The sequence below is a fragment of the Filicampus tigris genome, chromosome 11, assembly GCF_054856515.1.
Source record: "Filicampus tigris isolate MCC_2025a chromosome 11, RoL_Ftig_1.0, whole genome shotgun sequence".
Lineage (NCBI taxonomy): Eukaryota > Metazoa > Chordata > Actinopteri > Syngnathiformes > Syngnathidae > Filicampus > Filicampus tigris.
In genome coordinates, this window is record NC_141227.1 from 16,915,459 (window position 1) to 16,936,107 (window position 20,649).

Here is a 20,649-nt window from a genome sequence, read left to right on the forward strand (position 1 = left end):
AGACACCTACAGTCACGTCAATCACATTGCCTGTCCTGCCCCTAACGTCCATCTCTTCCTTTTTAGATTCCTATGGAGTTTGACTGGAAGTTCCAGCCAGTCAAGCCAGTCAAATTAAAGTTTGTGCCAAACGAGTAGGAGGCCAGAAAGGGGAGGGGTGGGCGATGTAAAAGCACCCTTATACTTCCTTTTAAACTCTGTAGCAAATCACTCATTTATTACCCTTTTTACAACATCAAATCACTGTTGTTAATAATTAGGGCATCAAATCGCTGTTGTTAATAATTAGGGGAATTGAGTATGCACGCTGCAGTACAGATACCAACCAACAGAGGGCGCTGACAGCTACAAAAGAGTTAGTGTATTTTGCTTGATTTTTGCATTTCATTTATCCAACTGTATTCAAATTTTAAATAAAATCTCCCTGTAAATCTATTTTTTAGTTATCCACAGTAAGCAAAAACATTTTCAATCTGAAATTACTCATGGAAATGACTGAAAAGCATTTGCATGTAATCCATGTGTTATGCTTGAGATCCAAAATATTAAAATATACATTTAAGGCCAACTTTTAACAAAATTTTGCAATCAAGTGGATTACTATTCGTTGACTGGGCATCTTTTAGCTGAAAAGTACACAAGGTCTCAAAAGAAATTAATTCCGTGGTCTTGAGATTTTGATTCAATCATCAGGGTATGACCGAATGTAGCAAAGCAGGCACGGACCCTAACAAAGAGGCTGCTTGCTCCATCCAGCATGTGTGTCTTCAAAGTTCAAACTAAATCTTAGATTTTGTATCAAAGTTCAAACTAAATTTTAGATTTTGTATTTTTTGCTGCACCATGCAAGCAAAATTTTAATTTCCAACTTATTCTAATTTGTTAGTGCAGATGCAAGACATCCTGTGCCAGATGTAGCAAAGCGGCCCCAGAACATAGGTGAGCCGCTTACGTGATTCACAGAAGCTACATTCTAAAGAACTCTTAATACATGGATGAGGCTTGGTTAAATTCTGTTAGATTATTTTCATTTCCACCTAATTAAAGGTATTTGGCCAGGATTATTTTGGGGAGTAACTGCATAACATTCTGAGTACCGGTAGATTATTGCAATGAAATTCAGTCCATAACTCTTGATAGTCTTGAAATGTTATCATACCCTGCAGATTCAAGACACCTTTTTGCATGTCACAAAGAAGCCCCAGAATATAACCAAGCCTTTTTTTCACAGTGCACAAGTCGAGTGTCTTATCAGTGATGTTTTTGCACTACTAGTGCCACCTTTGGACCATTACTGAGACCTAAGACTATCAAGGATATGAAATAATTCCTGAAATGGCTTTCCATATGTAACACACCTTAGGTCCAAGAAAACAGAACTCTTTATTTTGTCAACAAAAACTGTATTTTCTTTAATTTTCATACAAAATTGCTGCCATGTGTTCCTGGCGGCGTAGTGACAACTCCACTAAAAAGCAATTATGATTTGTGTGTTTGTTTGAATGACCAAAGCCTTTTCAAGGTCCTGAGTTTATCAAAGTAAAACAGACGAGAAATACAAAAGAAACTTTTGTAGTTAAGGAAAAGGCTGTGCAGTCCCATCCATTTTAAGTCTGGCGATTAAAATCAGATGCTAATAAAACATCAGGAGGCGTAGCTGTGCTCAGTGTTTAAAAAAGAAAACAAAAAAATCACAAAAGTTGTGTTGCTCTTCCTGGCGAGCCAGCTCGAAGGCACCACGGCAAGTTGTTGCTACTAAGAAACAAGTCATTCACCTTCGGCCTCGAAATGACAAAAAAACAGACCTGTGGAAATTTCAGTCTTAAAAAAAAAAAAAAACGACAAGGTCCACATGGGGACGTTTGGCTCGGATTACCTGGAACAGGTAGAAGCACCATTCAACCTAGTTGGTCGAGTCCTTATGCGGCTGGTGAGGGTTAAAACGGGAAATAGACCATTTCATAATGTTTGTAAACAACAGGCACCAGGGTACTTCCAGGTGGCAGAAAAGTGATTTGACTACCGCTGACCTGAACTGAAACCATGACAGAAACTTATGACAGGCCATAGAGTAAACATTACTAGCGGTACCATCGGAGAACACAAAAACCTCTGCCACCCGGAAGTATGCGTGACGTCATGGTGAAAATGTCTCATGGTCGGGCCCGGTTTTCTACCGCCGTGGCTGGTGGCAGGTGGAGGACGAGGATGCGGACGAGGACGGCGCCACGGCCGCCAGCGAGGCGGAGGCGACGGCGTCCTCGGCTTCCTCCGGCTCGCTGCCGCCGTGTAGCTCCTGGCTGACGCTGGATTGCAGGGCGGCCGGCGTCAGCCACTCTTTGGGCAGGCAGCTCTGCAGGAAGGGCACGCACGAGCTGAAGTAGGCCAGGCGGTTCACCCACCGCGGGATCTCACGGCCACACAGGATCTGAGCAGCAAGGAGGACGAAGGTGAGCACGTGAGTACAGCGGAACGACAATATGACAGTGTCTCTATCTCCTATTACCGACAAAAAAATTGCGACATTTTTTTTTCATTAGAAGAAATAGCACTCTACAGTATTGGACTTAATAAAAACAGAGTCATAAAAACAATGTAAATAAATTAACATCGCACTTGTACATCATTATAATTCAATGCGCATTGAGATTCTCTTGTCTGTGTGCGCAGCTTGGCCACCAGGGGGCAGAGTAATACATACTACCCGTAGCTTTGATAATAAAACAAAAGAAATCCCTTTTGTTTAGCAATTAAACTGCAATAATATTAATTGTTTTTGGAAGGAGATAAAGAATACATGCCTGCGGGTATTGTTGTATGTTGTGTTTGTATGTGTCGCTACCTTGTGTTTAGTTGCTTAAAGGTTTACAATTACCACAACATAGTTTTGTTAGCCCATCTATTATGTTTTACAGTTAGCACAGTTAGCTAGTAGTTGGTTAGTGTACTTGTTTAAATGCACTTGTCATTGACTGTTGTTTCATTTTTCAGTAGATTTAATTGGAAGAGGAAATAAACAACTTAAAGCAACTTCACTATCTGCCTAACTGCTACCTGCTGTGAAGTTCACTGCCACCATAGGTAAGTGCTCAGATTCAAATTTTTGCTAAAAACTCAAAACATTTTTTTTTTTTTTAATCAAACATTGGGTTACTTGTAAGTCCAGATAGCATTGCACAGTGATCCCCTTTCATCGTGGGAGGTTAAGTTGCAGAATGCAGACCCAGCCGCGATATGTGAAAATCCACCATATAAACTTGTTTTGAATAATGTTATTCGCAAAGAGGGAAATCTGCCTATTTTTCAAAATGCAACAGACGATCGAATCCCTTGTTGTTTGACATCTCACACAAGTTGCAAAAACTGGAAATAAGGGACTTTCATGGCAAATTTCCCTCCGAAATGAGAATAAAACATGACAGGACATTCACATCAAGTTACATCACAGCGCTTTCAAAGAATATTGGAAAAAAAGGCCAACGCTTGCCTCACTTCTCCATTACGACAACGGAAGCCTCCAAGCGTGTACGTGTACGTGTCTGTGTGTGTGTGTGTGTGTGTGTGTGTGTGTGTGTGTGTGTGTGTGTGTGTGTGTGTGTGTGTGCCAGCTGGCTGTGCATGCCTGGGCTTGTATCGTTACATTTTAATCCCCATCTCAGCATTGGGACTAACTGTAAGACTCCCTGCTCATTAGTCAGAGCAGGATAAGCCGATTTAGACCTCACACACATACACACACACACACACTCTCTCTCTCTCTCACACAGTGGACACTTCAGTTGCTGTATGGGAGGAGTGTGGCAAACATTTGCCTTTTTTCCAATATTCTTTAAAAGCATTACACTGTCATTTTACTTCTTCTGTTCTGCTGTGTTATGATTAAGTAAAAATGGATACTGTACCTCGGACAAGGCCGAAGAGAAGTGGTTACAGTTCTTGTGCATGAGGTGGTAGGCGTTGCCTTTGTACTCCTTGCCCATTTCCTCCATGATGCGCTCCACGTCGTCCTCGGTGAAATCGGTGCTGCCCAGGACGATGGCTTCTCTGCACACGCACACACCACCATCAGACACGCTGTCATGTCAGTGTCGAGTCAAAACCAAGAAATAAAACAAAATAATAAATGCTGCCATCATTCGGTAGTGGTGTATAATTTCAACCATTCATGTAGCATCTAAAGATTTTTTTTAATTTAAATTAAAAAACTTAAAACAAAAGCAAGATCTATTTTTGTATTAAAAAATGTTAAGTAACCAAATATTATGTTTAAAAAAAAAACAAAAGTAACCAAAACATGTATTTACTTTCAACAAAGAAACTTTTTTTAAAAATGAAAATGAATGTAACTGTGAATGAATAAATAACTAAAATCGCTTTTTCAACACAAATCAATTCCCCCCTTTATTTTATTTTATCATTATTAACCAATTTAAAGTGTTTAAAATAGCTTAAGAGCAAATCTATTAACTCTCTTGGACACTTGAACTGCTGATAAGTCTCATTAAACTACGTCTTTTCCTCTGCAGGAGCTGAACAGACTTACGTGGCCTCAAGATTGAGAAAGTCTTTTTTTTTCCAAATAAAACAAGTGCAAATAATTGGGCTGGATACTTTTGAGTAGTCCTGTTTTGTTAAAAATTGATCACTGTTAAGTTCCAGTACAGAAAGAACTGGTCAGCCATGAAGGTAAGGCAGATTTATTTCCACTTATTACACTGTCTGGTCACATCACTACTTTTTTTTTATTGCATTACTCATGACTGTTAGACTTTTGAAACACAGTCGGGAGAATTACATCACCAGAGTTATTTTACATTGCAATTAATGACAGAATAAATTAGCGATTTTGAGTTCTTGAAAAGACGTGGGTTTTGGCGATGCGAGGATTCTGCCCAACAGCAATGAATATTCAGGTTGTTATTAGTTGCATTCAAACTTATTTTATCTTGTTGCCTTTCATGTAAAATTCAGTGGGGGCTGAATATTGCCGCAACTGTCAGGCGTAAACTTCAGGCCAACAAAAAAGCAAAACAAATGCGTTCCTAATCCTCCGCCGCAATCTTAACTAAAAACTCATGAGGAATGCTGGGGTTAAAATTCGGACATTTTATGCAGTTTCAGTGGCGCATTTTCCCCTGGAAGTGCCAGTCCCACTGTATTTGTTTGATTACTATGAGTCAGTAGGCAGCGAAAATGCGTGTCTGTCAAACACCACAGGGCACGTCAATTAGAGCAGAAGTAATGGGACACACACGCGCGCACACACACAATATGGGCATGATCATGAGAATGAGCAAAGACTTTTAAAGGACTTACTTGAATTTAAAGGTGTCGCCCAGCTCGGTGGCGTCACCTGGCGTGATCTCAAAGATCCCTGAGAAGGGGTAAGGGTGTCCCCCATAGGCAAACTCTATAAAAACAAACATGGACAAACACACACATTTAGAAAGGCTTTCAGTGGCGAGGCATGGCGTCACGATGAGCTCACCTCGGCCGTAGATCTCGATCCCTGAGTGGAAAACGCCGATGCCGAGCGTGCTTGTAAATTCGTTGATCCAATACTGAGGAAGCACAACAACAACAAAAACAGTGTTTTTTAATTACTACAAAAATCACTCATTCAAAATCAAGTACGGTAACAGAGATAAGATCATTGTAATGAATTTATGATTTTGCTTTATGTGGTGAATGGCAATCATATTTTTGATGTTTTTGCACCAGTGACAATAAAGATCTATGTTGGCCCGATAACAGCTACATTTATTCGTTTTATTTAGATTGTTATTGGTTACATTCACGCTAATCACGAGGAATATGGACAAGCACTGCCAAGAATAGCAAAAGTATGCGTTGATGTCTCCAGTAAAAGGTATTTGCAATTGCGTAAGGATGCCATAAGATAGAGGCAAAGCACTTAAAACGGAGCGGATCATAAAGCATCAACAGCATACACTGAACATGTACACATATCTACACGAATGACTGTATTCAGTAGTTAAATTATTCAACACAAACAAACACAAGTTCACAAGAGGCTCATCAAAAGTATTAGCCAGCATAGCATCAATAAGATGCTAGCACAAACTGGCGCGACATCAAACAAATATGCACACTAGCTAGCACATGACACAAGCGGTATCACCATTAAGTCAATAAACTCACCTCTTGCCTTTTACACACAAAAAGGAATGTTTGTGGCAAATTGTAATAGTAAAGTAGACAACATGCGCTATTATTAGTAACTTTATCTTTAGAGAAGCAGAAACACTTTCACTTTTGATTGTATAAGGAGCATTTAAGTCTTCCAATCTCAAACAGACCATAGAAAATCAATACATTCAACCTACCGGTAATAACAAAACCAATATTCCACCAGAGGGCACCAAAGTAGCACTTTTATTGCTTTGGCCTGAGCACAAAAACGGTGACGAGACAAAATTCTCAGCAAATAATAGATAGGTAGCCGAATCACAAATTTGCATTGGTTCATTGTATTTTCTCAGAATTGTTCACTGACCCACAAGGAAAACAGTATCACCAAAAGTGATTTTGTGAGTATCACCAAATTCGTTTTCCACCCCACCATTAAGCATTTACTCTTGACAATATTCACACGATTTCAGTCGTGGTCACGTGAAAATGCTTTGAACACAAATCTTGGAAAAGACAACGTGATATCTCGTCAATGCGGTGAAAAAAAATAAACATAATAGGGAAAGTACTCCCATGTGTAAGTGCATTAGCAGCAGTTTATATGCTTAGTCCACGCTTTAATTGTCAAGAATTTTAATGTGGAGCCATCAGTAGGAAGCACATTTGTAGCCCGAGCGACACTACGCGCCGACAAAAGAAATGCTGTTTGTATCCTCCTTGCACTTGCGGTGACATAAGACTCTTATCTCAGAGCTTGTTAAAACCTGCTGGCACAATGTGTGCGTGTGTGTGTGTGTGTCTGAGTGTTTTTTAGAACCTTTTTTCAGGCAGAATTCGCAGTGACATTTTATATTGCTGTGCAGTGTTTTTTGTAATATAAAATATGTTCCCTGACTCAAAGGATGGGAGACGCCACACAAAGCACTCACAGAGCCAAACAGGAAATGCACTTAGCCGAGACGGGAGCAGGCCGGCGGCGGCGGCGGCGGCGGCAGGGGGATGGACGCGCTTTACAGTGGACTCATCTCTTGGTGTGATGATCCCAAAAGTCATGTGACACTATTGATCTTCAAATGGAAAGATGAATGAGCCATCTTGTGGAGATGTTTCTCGTGCAAGCACCGCAGTGCACTACAGAGTACACTGTCTCGGTTGAAGTATGTTCCACAGATGGAATAGTGTAAAAATGTCATATTAGATCATTAAATTGTAAACAGCAGCTAGTAAAATGAATGGAAATAGTCCTAGAAAGTCCACTCAAAATTCTCCCATTATAAAATCTGCTATTTACAGGGCACTTTAATTCAGCATACTAGTAGGATATCGAACACATGATTAAACAGTTTGCCATAATCAGGAGCGTTTAAAAACCTTCCAGCTGTGGCGCTCATACGTCAGTGGCCTGTTGCCTCAAGTCCTTAATGCCACAAACATCATTCCCGCAGTCGTGGTAGTAGTTGTAGTAGTACTAGTAGTAGTCGTACTAGCAAGTGCAGACAGATGCACGTGACACAGATGTGTTGATTTTAGTCAATAAGTACTTAGGTCAATGTACACAGCAGGCTGCGAGGAAGTGAAAGGAGGAGCAAGGGGTGGAAGACTGACAAGCTAGAAGGAAGGAAGGAACAAATGTTGAAATGAGTTGAATGTGAAGGGCCTGGGACGATTGTTAGCCTAACATCTGAATTGAACAGTTGTAATTGAAACTGCGAAAAGTTCTGTTAGCACTGCACTAGTTGTTGTTTTTTTCACACTGCCCTGAAATTCACATTGGTAAGATATTATTCCAATTAGGTTTTTTGCTTTGCGTCGCATGCCAAAAGGTTTCGATCCACTGCCGCTTGAGTGATATGGGGGGGGGGGGGGGTGAGCTGAACTAAACACGGGGTAAACAGCAAATCTGTGCTCGAGTCAGCTCCTGACGTTTAATGTTTTATTATGATTTTAAATATATATTGATTGATACAGTGCTCTTCAAAACATGATTTTTTTTTTCCCCCCATGTGGGGACGGCTGTACGCATTTATACTGTACCGGAAAAATCCAAATATGAATCCAACTCGACGCGAGACGAGACTTTTTAATCGTGACACCAACAACCTTGTACGCAGATGAAATACCAGACACAAGGCCAAGCGTGACCATTCTGAGGCCTCCCAACACAAAGACTAAGACTGCCTGCTGCAGAAGAGTCCACCAGTGTGTGAATCAATGATTCATCACTACTTGGAACTGACTCACCCCCCCCCCTTTGCATTATGACAACCCGATGACTGCCACCAAAGACGTTTGTGCTATGAGGAAATGCACTCGTGGTCAATGTGTGTCGAACGCCCCATTAACAATTTTTCACGTTTTATGCTTCCCTCTCAAAACCCAGTTTTCGTGTCGTAATTGTCATTATTCCCACAGAGCAGAAAGAATATGGTTTGGCCCAACATTTTGTTTAAATATAGTGCTTGGCTCTTGTTTTATGTGTCAGTTTTAGAGGTAACCTGAACTGGGAGTGACAGTTGGATAAATACGTACATACTGTTGGGGTCAAATTTGACCCATTTTGACAATTGACAGCAATAAAAAATACTTTGAACGTTATTGTTCCAACTGGACACTTTTCCTTTGTTGAATTTTTATGTCTTTTTGTATGATTTGTTTTAATGGCTTGGGCAATTATGCTCACCATGTACCACTGTGTGTTAAATTAAGGAAAATAGGGTAATTTTTAGAATATTGAAACTGTACATGCCAAAAGTGTTCATATCTGTTGTGTTCAAGATGGCGCTTGAAACAGCCCAGAGAACTGTTAGTGTTTCCACCACTTTGCTCAGGTTCAGGCAGAAACATGCAGGTGTTGGTCTTTGAAGAGTCGTTAGGGAACCTCAAAACAGTTTGCCCAAATCATTATACGTGTAGTTTCATGTCCACTGAGGCGTTTGAAACAGTACCGAGAACTGTTTGTGTAGCCACCACATTTGTACAGGTTTCCGCAGGACAATGTCCTTGGAGGTCTTTGAATGGTGATACTGGACACTCTAGTCTAAAGTCTAACAAGTAAATGGTTGTACTGACTAAATATTACTAATACATTTTCAACCCCAAAACAAGTGGTTTAAAACATGGAAAATACACCTTCGCTTTTCTCTGAAAGGGGTTAAGGACCACTCGTGAATATATAGTTCGACAAATATCTGCAGTTCGTGATTCGTCCAGAAAAAATACGTGTCCTTACCATATCGTAGACATTTAGGATGATCGGCTCGTTTGCCATCACACTGTGTAGTGTTGTCCTCCTCCAGGCTACCCAGTGGTGGTGCTTCTTCGGTGGATTCCTCGACCTCCTCCTCCGCTCGCCCCCGACTCCTTCGCCCCTTCCTCGCAACGCGAGAGGCTCCAAAAATAACCGTTAACCCTCCCCCGTCAAACTTGAACACTTTCACCACAGACGGTCGGAAGGGGGGAAACGCTTCATCTGCTGCGTGGGGTCCAACATCTGACAGCCAGTCTTTTGTCACCCCCGGAGCTCGTCAGAACGACAAGAAAGAAAACAGCTTCGATGACGTGGTTAGTGACAAAAAATGTTGACTTTATACGTCCTTTGGATCTGGGGAAACTGAGTTTTCGCGAGGCAAAAAACCCGACATATAAAACGATTCGTAAAATGACGTAATGACGCACTGAAACGAAAGCTCATCCGGGGCCGGAGAACGAAACAGGAAGGAAGGAGTCCGTGGGAAGGGAAAAAATTGGACCGTGAGTCAGAGTGGGCGAGAAGGCGAGCGCAAACCGAGCGATGAGCACAGTACTTGATTAGTCATCCTTGGAATTTCGCAGAGATTTCTGGGTAATGTAGTTGGTTAGGAAAAACAACTACAACGCAGTTATGACACGCAAACGAACGCCCTTTTACTCTTTAGTGACGACAATTTAATTGTTTGCGTTTCCTTTTATTCCATGTACTTACTTGCTTAGCAGCTGTTAGTTGCCAAACGTAGACAAAATGAAATACAAAACCTCAAAAATTCGTGAGCACAAAGTACACATCTCCAGCACAAGGAAAATAAATTTTGTTTTCAAAATACTTTAAGAAAAAAGATTAACAAAAACATTTTGGATATGCAGAATGTATTTATTCAACAGCAATATCAATGCATGAACTATTTTGTAACAAAATTAACTTGGTATGACTATGGTACGAGGAGTGCTATTTTCTTCCACTGAATACATGCACCTGAGTCAAAGGGTTTTATTTACCTCTTTTTATTTGGGGGGGGGGGGGTCAAGTTCCATAATAAAATGTGTTGAGATGAATCAGTATGCTGACAACATAGCATTTTACCAATCCGGCTGACTTTCGTTGCCTGATAACAATAGAATCCATTCAATCCAACTCCAAAATCCCATATATAAAAGTGAAGCTTGATCATTGATTTGCTAAACAGACATTTGGTCAAAATTCATGATCATTCTTCCTTATAGCCGTTTTGCTCCAGAAGTTCGATGAGCTCCTCCTGGTTGGAGAATTCCTGCAGGGAGGAGTTCATCTCATCCAGCAGATCCTCGCCCAACAGGAACATCTTGACATCGTGCAGCGTCATACCGATCCGGTGATCCGTGATGCGGTCCTGGGCGAAGTTGTACGTGCGGATTTTCTCGGACCTGGCTTTGGTGCCGATCTGTGGCAAAAGCATGGAGAATATAAGTGCACATGAATAAATAAGTAGAAAAGTTTATTTCGATTTAAAAAAAAAAATGTATAGAGATTAATTTTACACAGGAAAACACATTTCAGAAGGTAAATTTATAATTTATACAGATTTATATATTAAAAATACGTAATGGATTGTTTCAAATAACATTTACATTTCACAAGATAGGGAATTTACGGATTTTCATAAACTGCACTCTACTCATCAACATACAAAAATACAATCATGAAATATTTCACTCCTATGTATTTTGAATCTACAATATATGAGCAGCAATTTTCACACGTACATGGTTCGGGTTCTTCTGGTTTGGTGTGGAAATCCGAATGAATTCAGCTTTTGTGTTTTACAGCCCAGAGACGCATACTTCAGACTGTGTGTAGCATGTACCTGCACTTTACGCTGATTGTAGCGCTTACTGGTCTCCTCCTCCAGCTTCATGCCGTAGAGTTTTGCCCGCAGAACTTTCATGGCCTTCTCCTTGTTCTTTATCTGAGACCGCTCCTGCTGGCACTCTGCCACAACACCTTGCAAACACACAAAAAAGCACGCCAGTTGGGATGGATGGTTCAAAATCATGTCAAGGGACAAAGCTGCAGTGTGCGTTTGTACCAGTGGGCATGTGCACAATTCTGACAGCGCTGTCTGTGGTGTTGACGTGTTGACCCCCCGCGCCGCTTGCCCGCTTCGTTTCGATCTTCAAATCCTTTGGGTTTATTGTGAACGAGATCTGAAGAGGAACACAAAAAAATAGGCTACACCAGCTAACGGCAAGTACGACGCTCATGTGTGTATTCGTTTATAAAAATAAATACTTTCATTTCCTGTTTGACACCGAACAGGCTTCTACCTCAGTGGGTTGGGGCAGCACGACCACAGTCATGGTGCTGGTGTGCATGCGGCCCTGCTTTTCCGTCTTGGGAACTCGCTGGACACGGTGAACGCCGCCTTCGAACTTCATCCTCTTGTAGCTCTGATGGCCGCTGATGCTCGCTGAGGCGTGACGCAGTCCACCTGGGCACAGGTAAAGAACACAAAGATCAAATATTTTGTGAGCTTTCTTTCAACTTTGTGTCCACAAACTGACCTATGTCACTGTTCATTTGTTCCAGAACGTCAAAGGACCAGCCGTTGTGCAGGGCGAAGCCCTCATACATGTCAAACAGCTTCACATGGGGAAAAAAAAAAAAAGAACGTAGTTATTGTTATGCAATTTGATATAACTATCATCATACTCAGCCACTGGTGGGCAATTCTAATATTTATTCCATGACACTATTTATACATACCATATGGATGTTAGATTTGTTTTGGTTTATTTTCAGCCAACCAGATTACAGTCTCTCTATGGGCCATATAACTTCCAGAATATTAACAAAGTTAAATCCCTACTAAGGTACTAAGTGCCTACCAGGTACCAAATGCACACCTTGCCACTCTGTACTTAGCGCATGTATTTTATACACTATAAATGTTTCAAATTAAGGCCAACCTCAGCAGTGAACAGCATGGATTCCTGCCCGCCAACTCCTGCAGTCACTTCCAGTACGAGGTCGCTCAGATCCTCCTCCTCCCCTGTGATCAAAAGATCTAATATCTAAAATGGTGGGGAAAAGTGGATTAAAATGCAATGAAACAGCACTCAGAAAGAATAAACAGTAGACCCTCACTTAACGCGTGGGTTACGTTCCAGAAACCAATGTGATATAAAAATCTGCCAAGTACGGACCACAGGTGTCACACTCGAGGCCCTGGGCTCAGATCTGGCCCGCCACGCAATTTTTTATGGCCCGTGAAAATCTATACAAAATGTCAAATTGTCATATGTAATGAATAACAAGAGATATGAGATATTACAAGCATTTTTCATGACCAATCCCATTTTTCTAGTAACTTGAACCATAATTGACCAAACTACTTCTCCTAGACTTCTGATTTCAAAAGTCGTTGTCAGAAAACATGTTTTTATGATTAAAAATAAAACTGTTAACTACCCGTTGCCTCAGGTCACGCATGTTTTGCAAACAGGCTTCCCTCTCCTGCTCAGCCATTTCTCGTAGATCTTCATCTGTGGGATCAGATAATCAAACAATGGCTTCCTTAGTTCATGAGAAGTCTGTCTCACCCTTGAGAAGTGCCTCCATCTCGCTCATCTCCTTCTGCTTGATGTCCAAGTCCTTGATAGTCTGAATGAGGGGAGCCAGGAGGGACACTTTGGTCCTCTTGGCCCTCAGTTCCTCAGCACTGCTATGCTCCTGCTCATCGCAGTTGACCGCTCTCAAACAGTCGCTATACTCCGAGTCAATCTTTTTCAGATAGTCCTGCAGGGATCTCCTGGAGAATAGTTCATCGAGGGATAATAACTTGGCCACCTTCAACCGGCTGGAAGTGTGAACAGTCCTTGTGGTTCTGACGCAGTAATTATGAAACCTGGCATCTTTAATTAAAGTTGAATAATTTGTAAAACCACACGTGATCAAGTTAAAAGCAGACTCCTTTTCTCTAGGTAGGAGGTGAATTGCTCTTCTGAAAAACATGACAGGATAATTGATGTCTCTATTTCATAGCAGAAACCGTCCCTACCATCAACATTCTGTACATTCTTTGCATTCTTTGGTTTACGAAGAAAGTTGCTAATTAAACTGAGAACGAAATAGAGAATAGCGTGCTGGGACTGTGTAACTCCACATACTCAAAACTGTGTTGATAAACAAGCAATTTAGAAAAAGACGAACATTCAAATTGCCGAAATAGGTTACCGGATATTATGAGAATTCATGACGATAATACAAATGTGCCTCATCTAGATTCCAAAGACTGACAAGCTTCGTTCGAAAACTGAAAACACCACCTTGCAGAAGGGCGCAGCCATATTGAATATTGAGCGCATGCGCAGTAGTGAACTTGTTTGGTTAAAAAAAGTAGTCAGCCAAAATATAAATACAATTCGAGAGAGAGAGAATCAGTAAGGTTTATGTATCGCTGACAACAAATAAGTTGTAAAATATGTTTTACCACCAGTTCTTTATGTTGTTGTCGCTCAGCTGCTCTCAGCCATCAACAAACAGACAGTCATGTTTTTTTCCTCCTTTATCCTCCTTCCATCTCTGTATTTGCCAATCTTTCTTGACTGACTGAATGACTGATATTTGACTGTCCCCGACCAGGAAAAGTTCAGTAGAACACCCTGACTCCCCCCTTTGAACTGGAAGGTCCCAGTTGCGAAATCGTAAAACAAATAGGACCCCGGGTTCACCGACAGATTTAAATATGACGTCACTCGACAATGGCGACCCCACGGAAACACAGACCATAAATGGCAAAACATAATTTACAAGATTGTAAGTAAACATATATTTAGCTTCATTTATTTATTATCACATTAATTTATTTATTCGAAATAACTTAAGGTAACAACGTGATTTGTACTGACTGCGTAAATATATGCCGTCGTCTCCCTGCATGAAGTTATTTTGTTAAATGAATGAAATACTTTGAAGATAAGATATTCCTTTATTTATATAAATTACGTAAATTTATTAAGAAGGTTTGCTGGAGGTCCAAATGCGTTGTGTTGAACCACAACAACAAACACCTTCTAATACTTCCTGGTTTTCGCTGGCGTAGGGCGGAAATAGGCGTGGTTTATTCGATTCCGCGGGAAAGTTGTTTGTTCTTCCTGTGACCACAACTTGGGCAATGCAGGGTTGTTGTTTTTATTCCAGCGAGTGAAGATTGATCCAGTTTCCACAGTGTTTTTGAATCATGGCTCAGCCTCTGGTAACAGATTTCTTTTTGCAGCGGAAGAAAAGAACGGATGATTCGGTAAAACCCAGCAGCACTGCTTCTCGTGGATCGTCAAAAGCCACCACGGTCAAATCAAGAGCAGCCGCCTCGTCCTCTTCAAACAAAGACAATTTCTCGAAATCTTCCTCAAGCGAAGTCCGCGATGAGTTTATGCGAATTATCGACGTGGAAGCAAGTTTATCTAAAGGAAAGTCTGATACTTGCAACAAGCCCAAAGTTAATGCCCCCACTCCTCGACTATCAAAGCGGACCACTCCAAACGCAGATCTTGAGACGGACACACTTTTGGCTACCGCGGAACACAGCACAGCAAAGAAAAGGCATCAAGTCAAAGTGTGTTCTGTTGACACAATTAAGGATCAAGCAAAAACGACAAGAGTGACCAGGAAGAAATGTGTCACATCTCATCCAAAACAACAGGTAAGGCTTTGGTCCCCAGCCAAAGTAGCAAAATTAATCATCCGCTAACCCTGTGTGCAGTGACACATGAACAATGTTAGGCAAATCTCAATTTGTAGCTTTGAGTTGGAAAAAGAAGATTATAAAAAATATTCATATAATATTAAAATATATATATATATATATATATATATATATATATATATATGCTAAATGTGAAAAAAAAATTGTATTATGTCATAAATATACAGGGCCACGATGAGCCCACCACCCAAAAAGGCTTAATGTAGGACTATGATTTACACTGTGCATTGTGGCATAGAAAAATGTTGAAAGAAAGTAAAATTGCGTGAGATGGAGATTTGAGAATCGAAGTTGTGTGGAGGTCAAAACGGTGGTAAGGAATTAATATATTTCACTTTTGAACTAGAAACACTGCTTTAAATACTGCCTAAAAGTGCTTCACGATGGCAAACAAAACTTTTTTTTCAAGCCATTCTTGTTGACAACTCTCGCCACAAATTTAAGAAGCACTCCATCTTTCAGGCTCATTGTGAAGAAACTATGACAGCCCACAAGTCTCTCCTCCAGAGGATCAAGAAACAGGCCAATGACTTAGGCACTGCTGCATCATCCACTTCAGTTTCCACATCATCCGTTTCGTCCTCCATTGCTGTGTCCAAATCAGCTGTGACACGAGCAAAAGATCTTGCAGCTAAAGCTAAGAAGGCAAAGGAAAGAGACTCAGAGGATGACAAGTTACAGAAAGAACTGGAAGCTAAGGAGAGGTGAGGTAATAATTTTTCTGCGAGCTTGCATTGTGTTGTCAGAAGTATGTACCCCTACATATTGTGCAGCAGTAATTGTTTCCGGTCCCAGATGGGAAACTAAACTTTTCTTTCCTCCTTGTCTCTCAGTATTCAACAGCCAGCATACCAGAAGTATCACAATCTAGCCCAGGACGCTCTTCCAGGCCTCTCCCTGCCTTACCAGTTCAAGGTACTGGCTGAGATGTTTCGGAGCATGGACACGGTTGTCGCCATGCTTTTCAACCGTTTGGAGACCGCTACTTTCTCTAAGATCAAAAAGGGAGTCCAGGATATGATACACAGGTAGGTGTGACTGCACAGTCTTCCCCCATCTATTCGTTATTTGCTAGTTTTGAATTAAAATGTGCCAGAAAGGAAATTAAAAACTACATAAAATCAAGAAATTAAAAATCAATAAATAACTAACGACCTTAAAACCGCCCACCAAAAATGAGCAATATGGTCACGCCCCAGTCCTTTCCCTCCCTGTCTTGATGGGAGTCATGGCGGTGGCCAGGGTGTAGTTGCCATTCAAAATCATTGTAAATACATTGCTACAAATGTCAAAATAACTTGGATCAATTGACCCTCTCTGAATTTTTCAAAGTCTGGTCATCCATCCATCCATTTTCTGAATATCCTCAATAGGGCGTGCTGGATTTTTCAAAGTCCAACTTTGGCTCATTGCGTAGCTGTTTATCCAAAATTGACGTACTCGGTCCGCTCGCACAGTGACGCTGCTGCAGCTTTAGCTGGACAGAATTAAGGCGTTCATAGTATGTATGTAATATGTATATGTGTATACTGTATATGTATACATGCGTGTGTGTGTGTTACTTTCCTGAGTGTGACGACGTGTGTCGGACATGGGTAAACACTGGCGTTACAGCACGTTTAAGAAAGGGAACTGCTTTCTTGTCAACCACATATCCATCTGGAGGTGTTTAATCGAATTAGTATGCACAATATAAAATTATTGCAGGAATGGTACAATTTGGAAAATGTCCAAAAATCCCCCCCGAGTTAACTTTCCATTGAAAATGTCTGGAAATTTAAGGGAAATTTTCCGCCTCTTTGCAACCCACTTCAGAGTTTGTGTTGTGTATTGGATTGAAACATCAGTTGTTGTATTTAGAATCGTAACATTGCACATTTGCCCATTTTGGATATCTGCAGACGGTTTGAAGAACACCACATTGGCCAAATGAAGACAGTTTTTCCTGAGGCCTACACCTTCAGACAGGAGAAGAACATCCCAACATACAACAACTGTATTAAGAAGGGAAGCTACCAGCTCACTGTGGAACCTTTACATTTCTGTGGTTCGTAAACTTTTTCAAACCTTTCCATGTAATGTTACTTGTTTTCTTTTTTTAATTCAGTTGTAAGTATCTTTTAATGGAAATTGAGTCAATGACCTCTGTCGGCATGTTTTACATTTGGTGTCTCCCTCTCTCCTCTCCCGGAACCACCGGAGTCCGCACAGTACTGTGCTTCCCTTTGTCTCGTGGCTAACGCCGTTAGCGGCTAATAGAAATATTAGCTTATTAGTTTATTGATTTCAACTCTCTGGCCATTGTGTAACACAATGTAGGTTGATAAATTTACGAAATATGTGTTGCTCATTTACAGGCCAAAAGGAAGGTAGACCCGTCTTGACAGCGTCTGATCTTTTAGACAGACGACACACCTTCCATAACAACCTCGTTTCCATTGTTAAACATCACCACAAGGTCAGTTTTATTCGTCTGGATTTGGCAGCAAATGCGTTGCATTGGTGGAAACAATGAAGATAAATCTGATCAAGTCTTTTAACACAATCTCTCCATTTACAGCTTTTCCTTTCCTCGTTAATACCTCGAATGTGTGTGCCGGAAGACAAATTGACCCGCTGGCACCCGAACTTTAATGTGGACACCGTACCAGCTGTGCAAGCTAGCTTACTGCCACAACCACCTCGCATTGACAAACTCGCAACTGCCCAGGAGGTGTTGGACAAGGCCCACTCTCTCATCACACCCAAGGTGCGGGAAAATGGAGTTTGTATTATGCACAATATCAACCCGTTACAATTTTCTGAGTAAGATTAATGTGATTTGTTTCTTTCACCCAGATGGAGAAAGCTCTGATTTCTCTGGTTCAGAAGGCAGAAGATAAAAATGCACTAAATAAAGAGACGTCTCCACAAAATCTGAACTGCACACAAACATCAGATTCTCTTCGTATTCCAAATGCCCTGAATGGAGTTTCGCAGTCCTTGCTGGACAGAGTATGTATTTCATGTTTTTTGTGTGGAGGAATTCTTCAGAATTACAGGAATTATACAATTGTACAAAAGAAGCTTTAATATTTTCATGCAAAATGATAAAATGTCTTTTCGTGTGCAATTTTCATTGCTACAGTTTATAATATCCGTGAAACCCTACCTATTCGCAAATTCAACTCTTTGCATTTTTTCTGCAACCAATCCTCCTCACTTGTTGGCTGAAAAACCGAAGCGTTTTTTTTTAATGGTCTTTCCGTAACTCTTCGATGCCACAAAATTTTTCTTTACAATAATTTGTTAAAATGCAGCCTCAATAGGCTAAACTTGATATTCTGATTAATATTGTGTTTGGGGCAGCAAAATCCACCTGGTTCTATCCATGTCCGGGGGCGGCCATTTTGTCACTTGCTGTCGACTGAAAATGACATCACAGTTGCTCAGGGAACAACCAATCACGGCTCAGCTTCAGAAAACAGGTGAGTCATGATTGGTTGTTACCTGAGCAGCTGTGATGTCATTTTCAGTTGATAGTATGTGACAAAATGGCCGCCCCGAGAGATGGATAAAATGGGGTGCATTTTGTTTCTTAACTCATATTCCACAAGTGCAATTTTAATTAGAATGCTGTGTTTGGACTAGTCGGGGCGCATACCACATATCATTGAAACGAACATTTTTGGGTTGACTTCTCATTAAGTCGATGGGAGATTCTGTGCAGCCAGAGAAGTGCACAACTCTGTGCCTTTTCCTGGCCTGTCTATGCGCATGGCAGAATATGACCCTAAGTGTCTTTGATTCTTTTTGTTGATCTAGATTAGGGCAAAGGAAGCCCAGAAGCTACAGGCGGCTATGACGCGAAGCCCGTCTCAAGAAGAGCGTCTCTTGATGATGTCCCGGCTGGGAGAGCTAGCAAGGATTCTTCGGAATGTTTTTGTATCTGAAAAAAAACAAGCTTTAAATATGGAAGTCATTTGTAACCGGATGGTCACCAGCTACAGATCTCTTCTCACTTCAGGTTAGTCAACATCGAAAATACAACAGCTGAATGATAATTAACTAAAAATAAATAAATAAAGCACCTGGCTTGTGTGAATTCCGCACGCCCCTCATAAAGGATTTTCCGATTCAACAATTACTGATGTCTATTCTCTCTCTGCGTTTAGGCGAAATGGAGAAACACATCCGATTGCTGGCGGAGCTCAACCCCGACTGGCTTTCCATACATCCAGTCAGGAAGGACTTTTACCTTAAATTGAACAAGCACATGGATCTCAATGTAGTTCTGGACAAGTTGAGCTCCAACCTTAGAGAAGAGGAGAAACTCTAAGTGCAATTTGGTGACTGAAGTCAGGGCCTGTCACAGTTAACTTTATTCACCTTTGTTTGAAAACAGTCAAAATGAGTCTTGGTCTGCAACACTTCCGGACATACATTAATAAGTGTTGTTAGGCATGTATAAGAGGAAACATGATTTGTTCCCTTGAATTTGTAGCATTGCTTTCAAACTTTTTTGTCTTTTTGTTCAATATAGTTATTAGGTGTGGATACATTGTTAGTTTCATGGGGTAATGCGCAAGTATTGAGCAAAAATAAAACAATCAAAAAAAAGTTGTCTCCATTTGCAGCTGTAACATCTTGTGGGAAAGATATTGGACAGCAAGTCAATTAGAACATTACATAATCGTTGTACAATGGACCACGCTCGTGTGGTATATGGACAGAGCCTGATCAATAATAGCACATTTCTGCTAATAGGGATCGGTTTTTGAGGGCCAGAAGGTGGTGGCCTTTTGTCCTTTTTGGCAGATTCAGCATCCATCACAAGGCTGGCTCAGTAGACATCATTGGACAGCTTCTCTAAGTCTATTATACCACATATGTGTTTTTAATAAATTGATCTTAATCGGCTGGTTTAAAAGTAAAATGTTTTTGTGTCTCTTTTGATTGTAAATGTTTCCTACCCCTTGGTGTAGTTTGCATGTTTATTCATCAAAGTGTATGAGTGACACAGAGCAAGTGACATAACCGTTGGTTTTCAATCCTTTTACACAAAATACCACCTAATAAAATGTTGGGCTCTTCTAGTAATAACATCATAGCCCTTCCTGGGTACCACTGCGATAAACGGATTACTGACAAGCCATATGCTTTAATTTGTTTGTGACATTCCGTATGCCTGCAAATAAATAATCAGAGGGAGGCTCATTCTGAAGAAGGCCCATGGGCAGGCTTTCCTTTGCTCTTCTACAAAGCAAAAGCAGTTGTGCTTCTTGTTACCGGCTAAAATTTTCGATTTATCGAGCTTTAACACTTTGATTTCTTGTGGCCAATGATGCACATACCCTTTGAAGATGAGCATCGAAGTTGAAGATATGTCATAAGCAACTATGCTGTGTTTTTCAAAAATGAACTACAATTTAAAAATTCAGCCTGAATCATAACAGGCTCATAAGTTTTGAAATAAACCAACCCGTTTGTAAATCCGAAAAATAAAAAAGAGGATTCCAGT

The 20,649-nt window shown here is 40.8% G+C and overlaps 4 protein-coding genes across 7 annotated transcripts in view; 2 read left to right on the forward strand and 2 right to left on the reverse strand.

Moving 5' to 3' along the window:
• LOC147139955 (cytochrome P450 3A30-like) overlaps positions 1 to 12,854 on the forward strand; it is a 68,471-nt gene extending 55,617 nt beyond the window's left edge. For all 3 annotated transcript variants that reach the window (XM_086044615.1, XM_086044617.1, XM_086044616.1), the window contains exons 13-16: positions 67 to 2,450; positions 2,992 to 9,714; positions 11,702 to 11,883; positions 11,972 to 12,854. In XM_086044615.1, coding sequence (XP_085900741.1) covers positions 67 to 138 — 72 coding nt within the window. In that variant the 3' untranslated portion in view covers positions 139 to 2,450; positions 2,992 to 9,714; positions 11,702 to 11,883; positions 11,972 to 12,854. The remainder of the gene's footprint in view (positions 1 to 66; positions 2,451 to 2,991; positions 9,715 to 11,701; positions 11,884 to 11,971) is intronic.
• LOC147139958 (deubiquitinase DESI2) lies at positions 1,365 to 9,928 on the reverse strand. The gene is made up of 5 exons (XM_086044625.1): positions 9,383 to 9,928; positions 5,489 to 5,561; positions 5,317 to 5,410; positions 3,903 to 4,044; positions 1,365 to 2,428 (listed from the first exon to the last, which is right to left on the reverse strand). The coding sequence occupies exons 1-5, from the start codon at positions 9,419 to 9,421 to the stop codon at positions 2,174 to 2,176; spliced, it is 603 nt and encodes a 200-aa protein (XP_085900751.1). The 5' UTR covers positions 9,422 to 9,928; the 3' UTR covers positions 1,365 to 2,173.
• Positions 10,395 to 14,127, reverse strand: mtrf1l (mitochondrial translational release factor 1-like). 2 transcript variants are annotated; one of them, XM_086044619.1, is made up of 9 exons: positions 13,875 to 14,127; positions 12,985 to 13,193; positions 12,854 to 12,927; positions 12,352 to 12,456; positions 11,947 to 12,025; positions 11,710 to 11,873; positions 11,472 to 11,589; positions 11,250 to 11,386; positions 10,395 to 10,826 (listed from the first exon to the last, which is right to left on the reverse strand). In XM_086044619.1, the coding sequence occupies exons 2-9, from the start codon at positions 13,010 to 13,012 to the stop codon at positions 10,614 to 10,616; spliced, it is 918 nt and encodes a 305-aa protein (XP_085900745.1). In that variant the 5' UTR covers positions 13,013 to 13,193; positions 13,875 to 14,127; the 3' UTR covers positions 10,395 to 10,613. The 2 variants fall into 2 exon arrangements, with proteins under 2 accessions (XP_085900745.1, XP_085900744.1); XM_086044618.1 differs by lacking the exon at positions 13,875 to 14,127 and having other exon boundaries at positions 12,985 to 13,817.
• A 348-nt stretch (positions 14,128 to 14,475) lies between these two features.
• Positions 14,476 to 20,064, forward strand: cdt1 (chromatin licensing and DNA replication factor 1). Its single transcript, XM_086044610.1, has 9 exons — positions 14,476 to 15,086; positions 15,612 to 15,853; positions 15,983 to 16,177; positions 17,051 to 17,196; positions 17,507 to 17,607; positions 17,710 to 17,898; positions 17,988 to 18,143; positions 18,954 to 19,155; positions 19,304 to 20,064. Exons 1-9 carry the CDS (start codon positions 14,625 to 14,627, stop codon positions 19,465 to 19,467), a joined length of 1,857 nt encoding a protein of 618 aa, XP_085900736.1. The 5' UTR covers positions 14,476 to 14,624; the 3' UTR covers positions 19,468 to 20,064.
• The last annotated feature ends 585 nt before the right edge of the window (positions 20,065 to 20,649 follow it).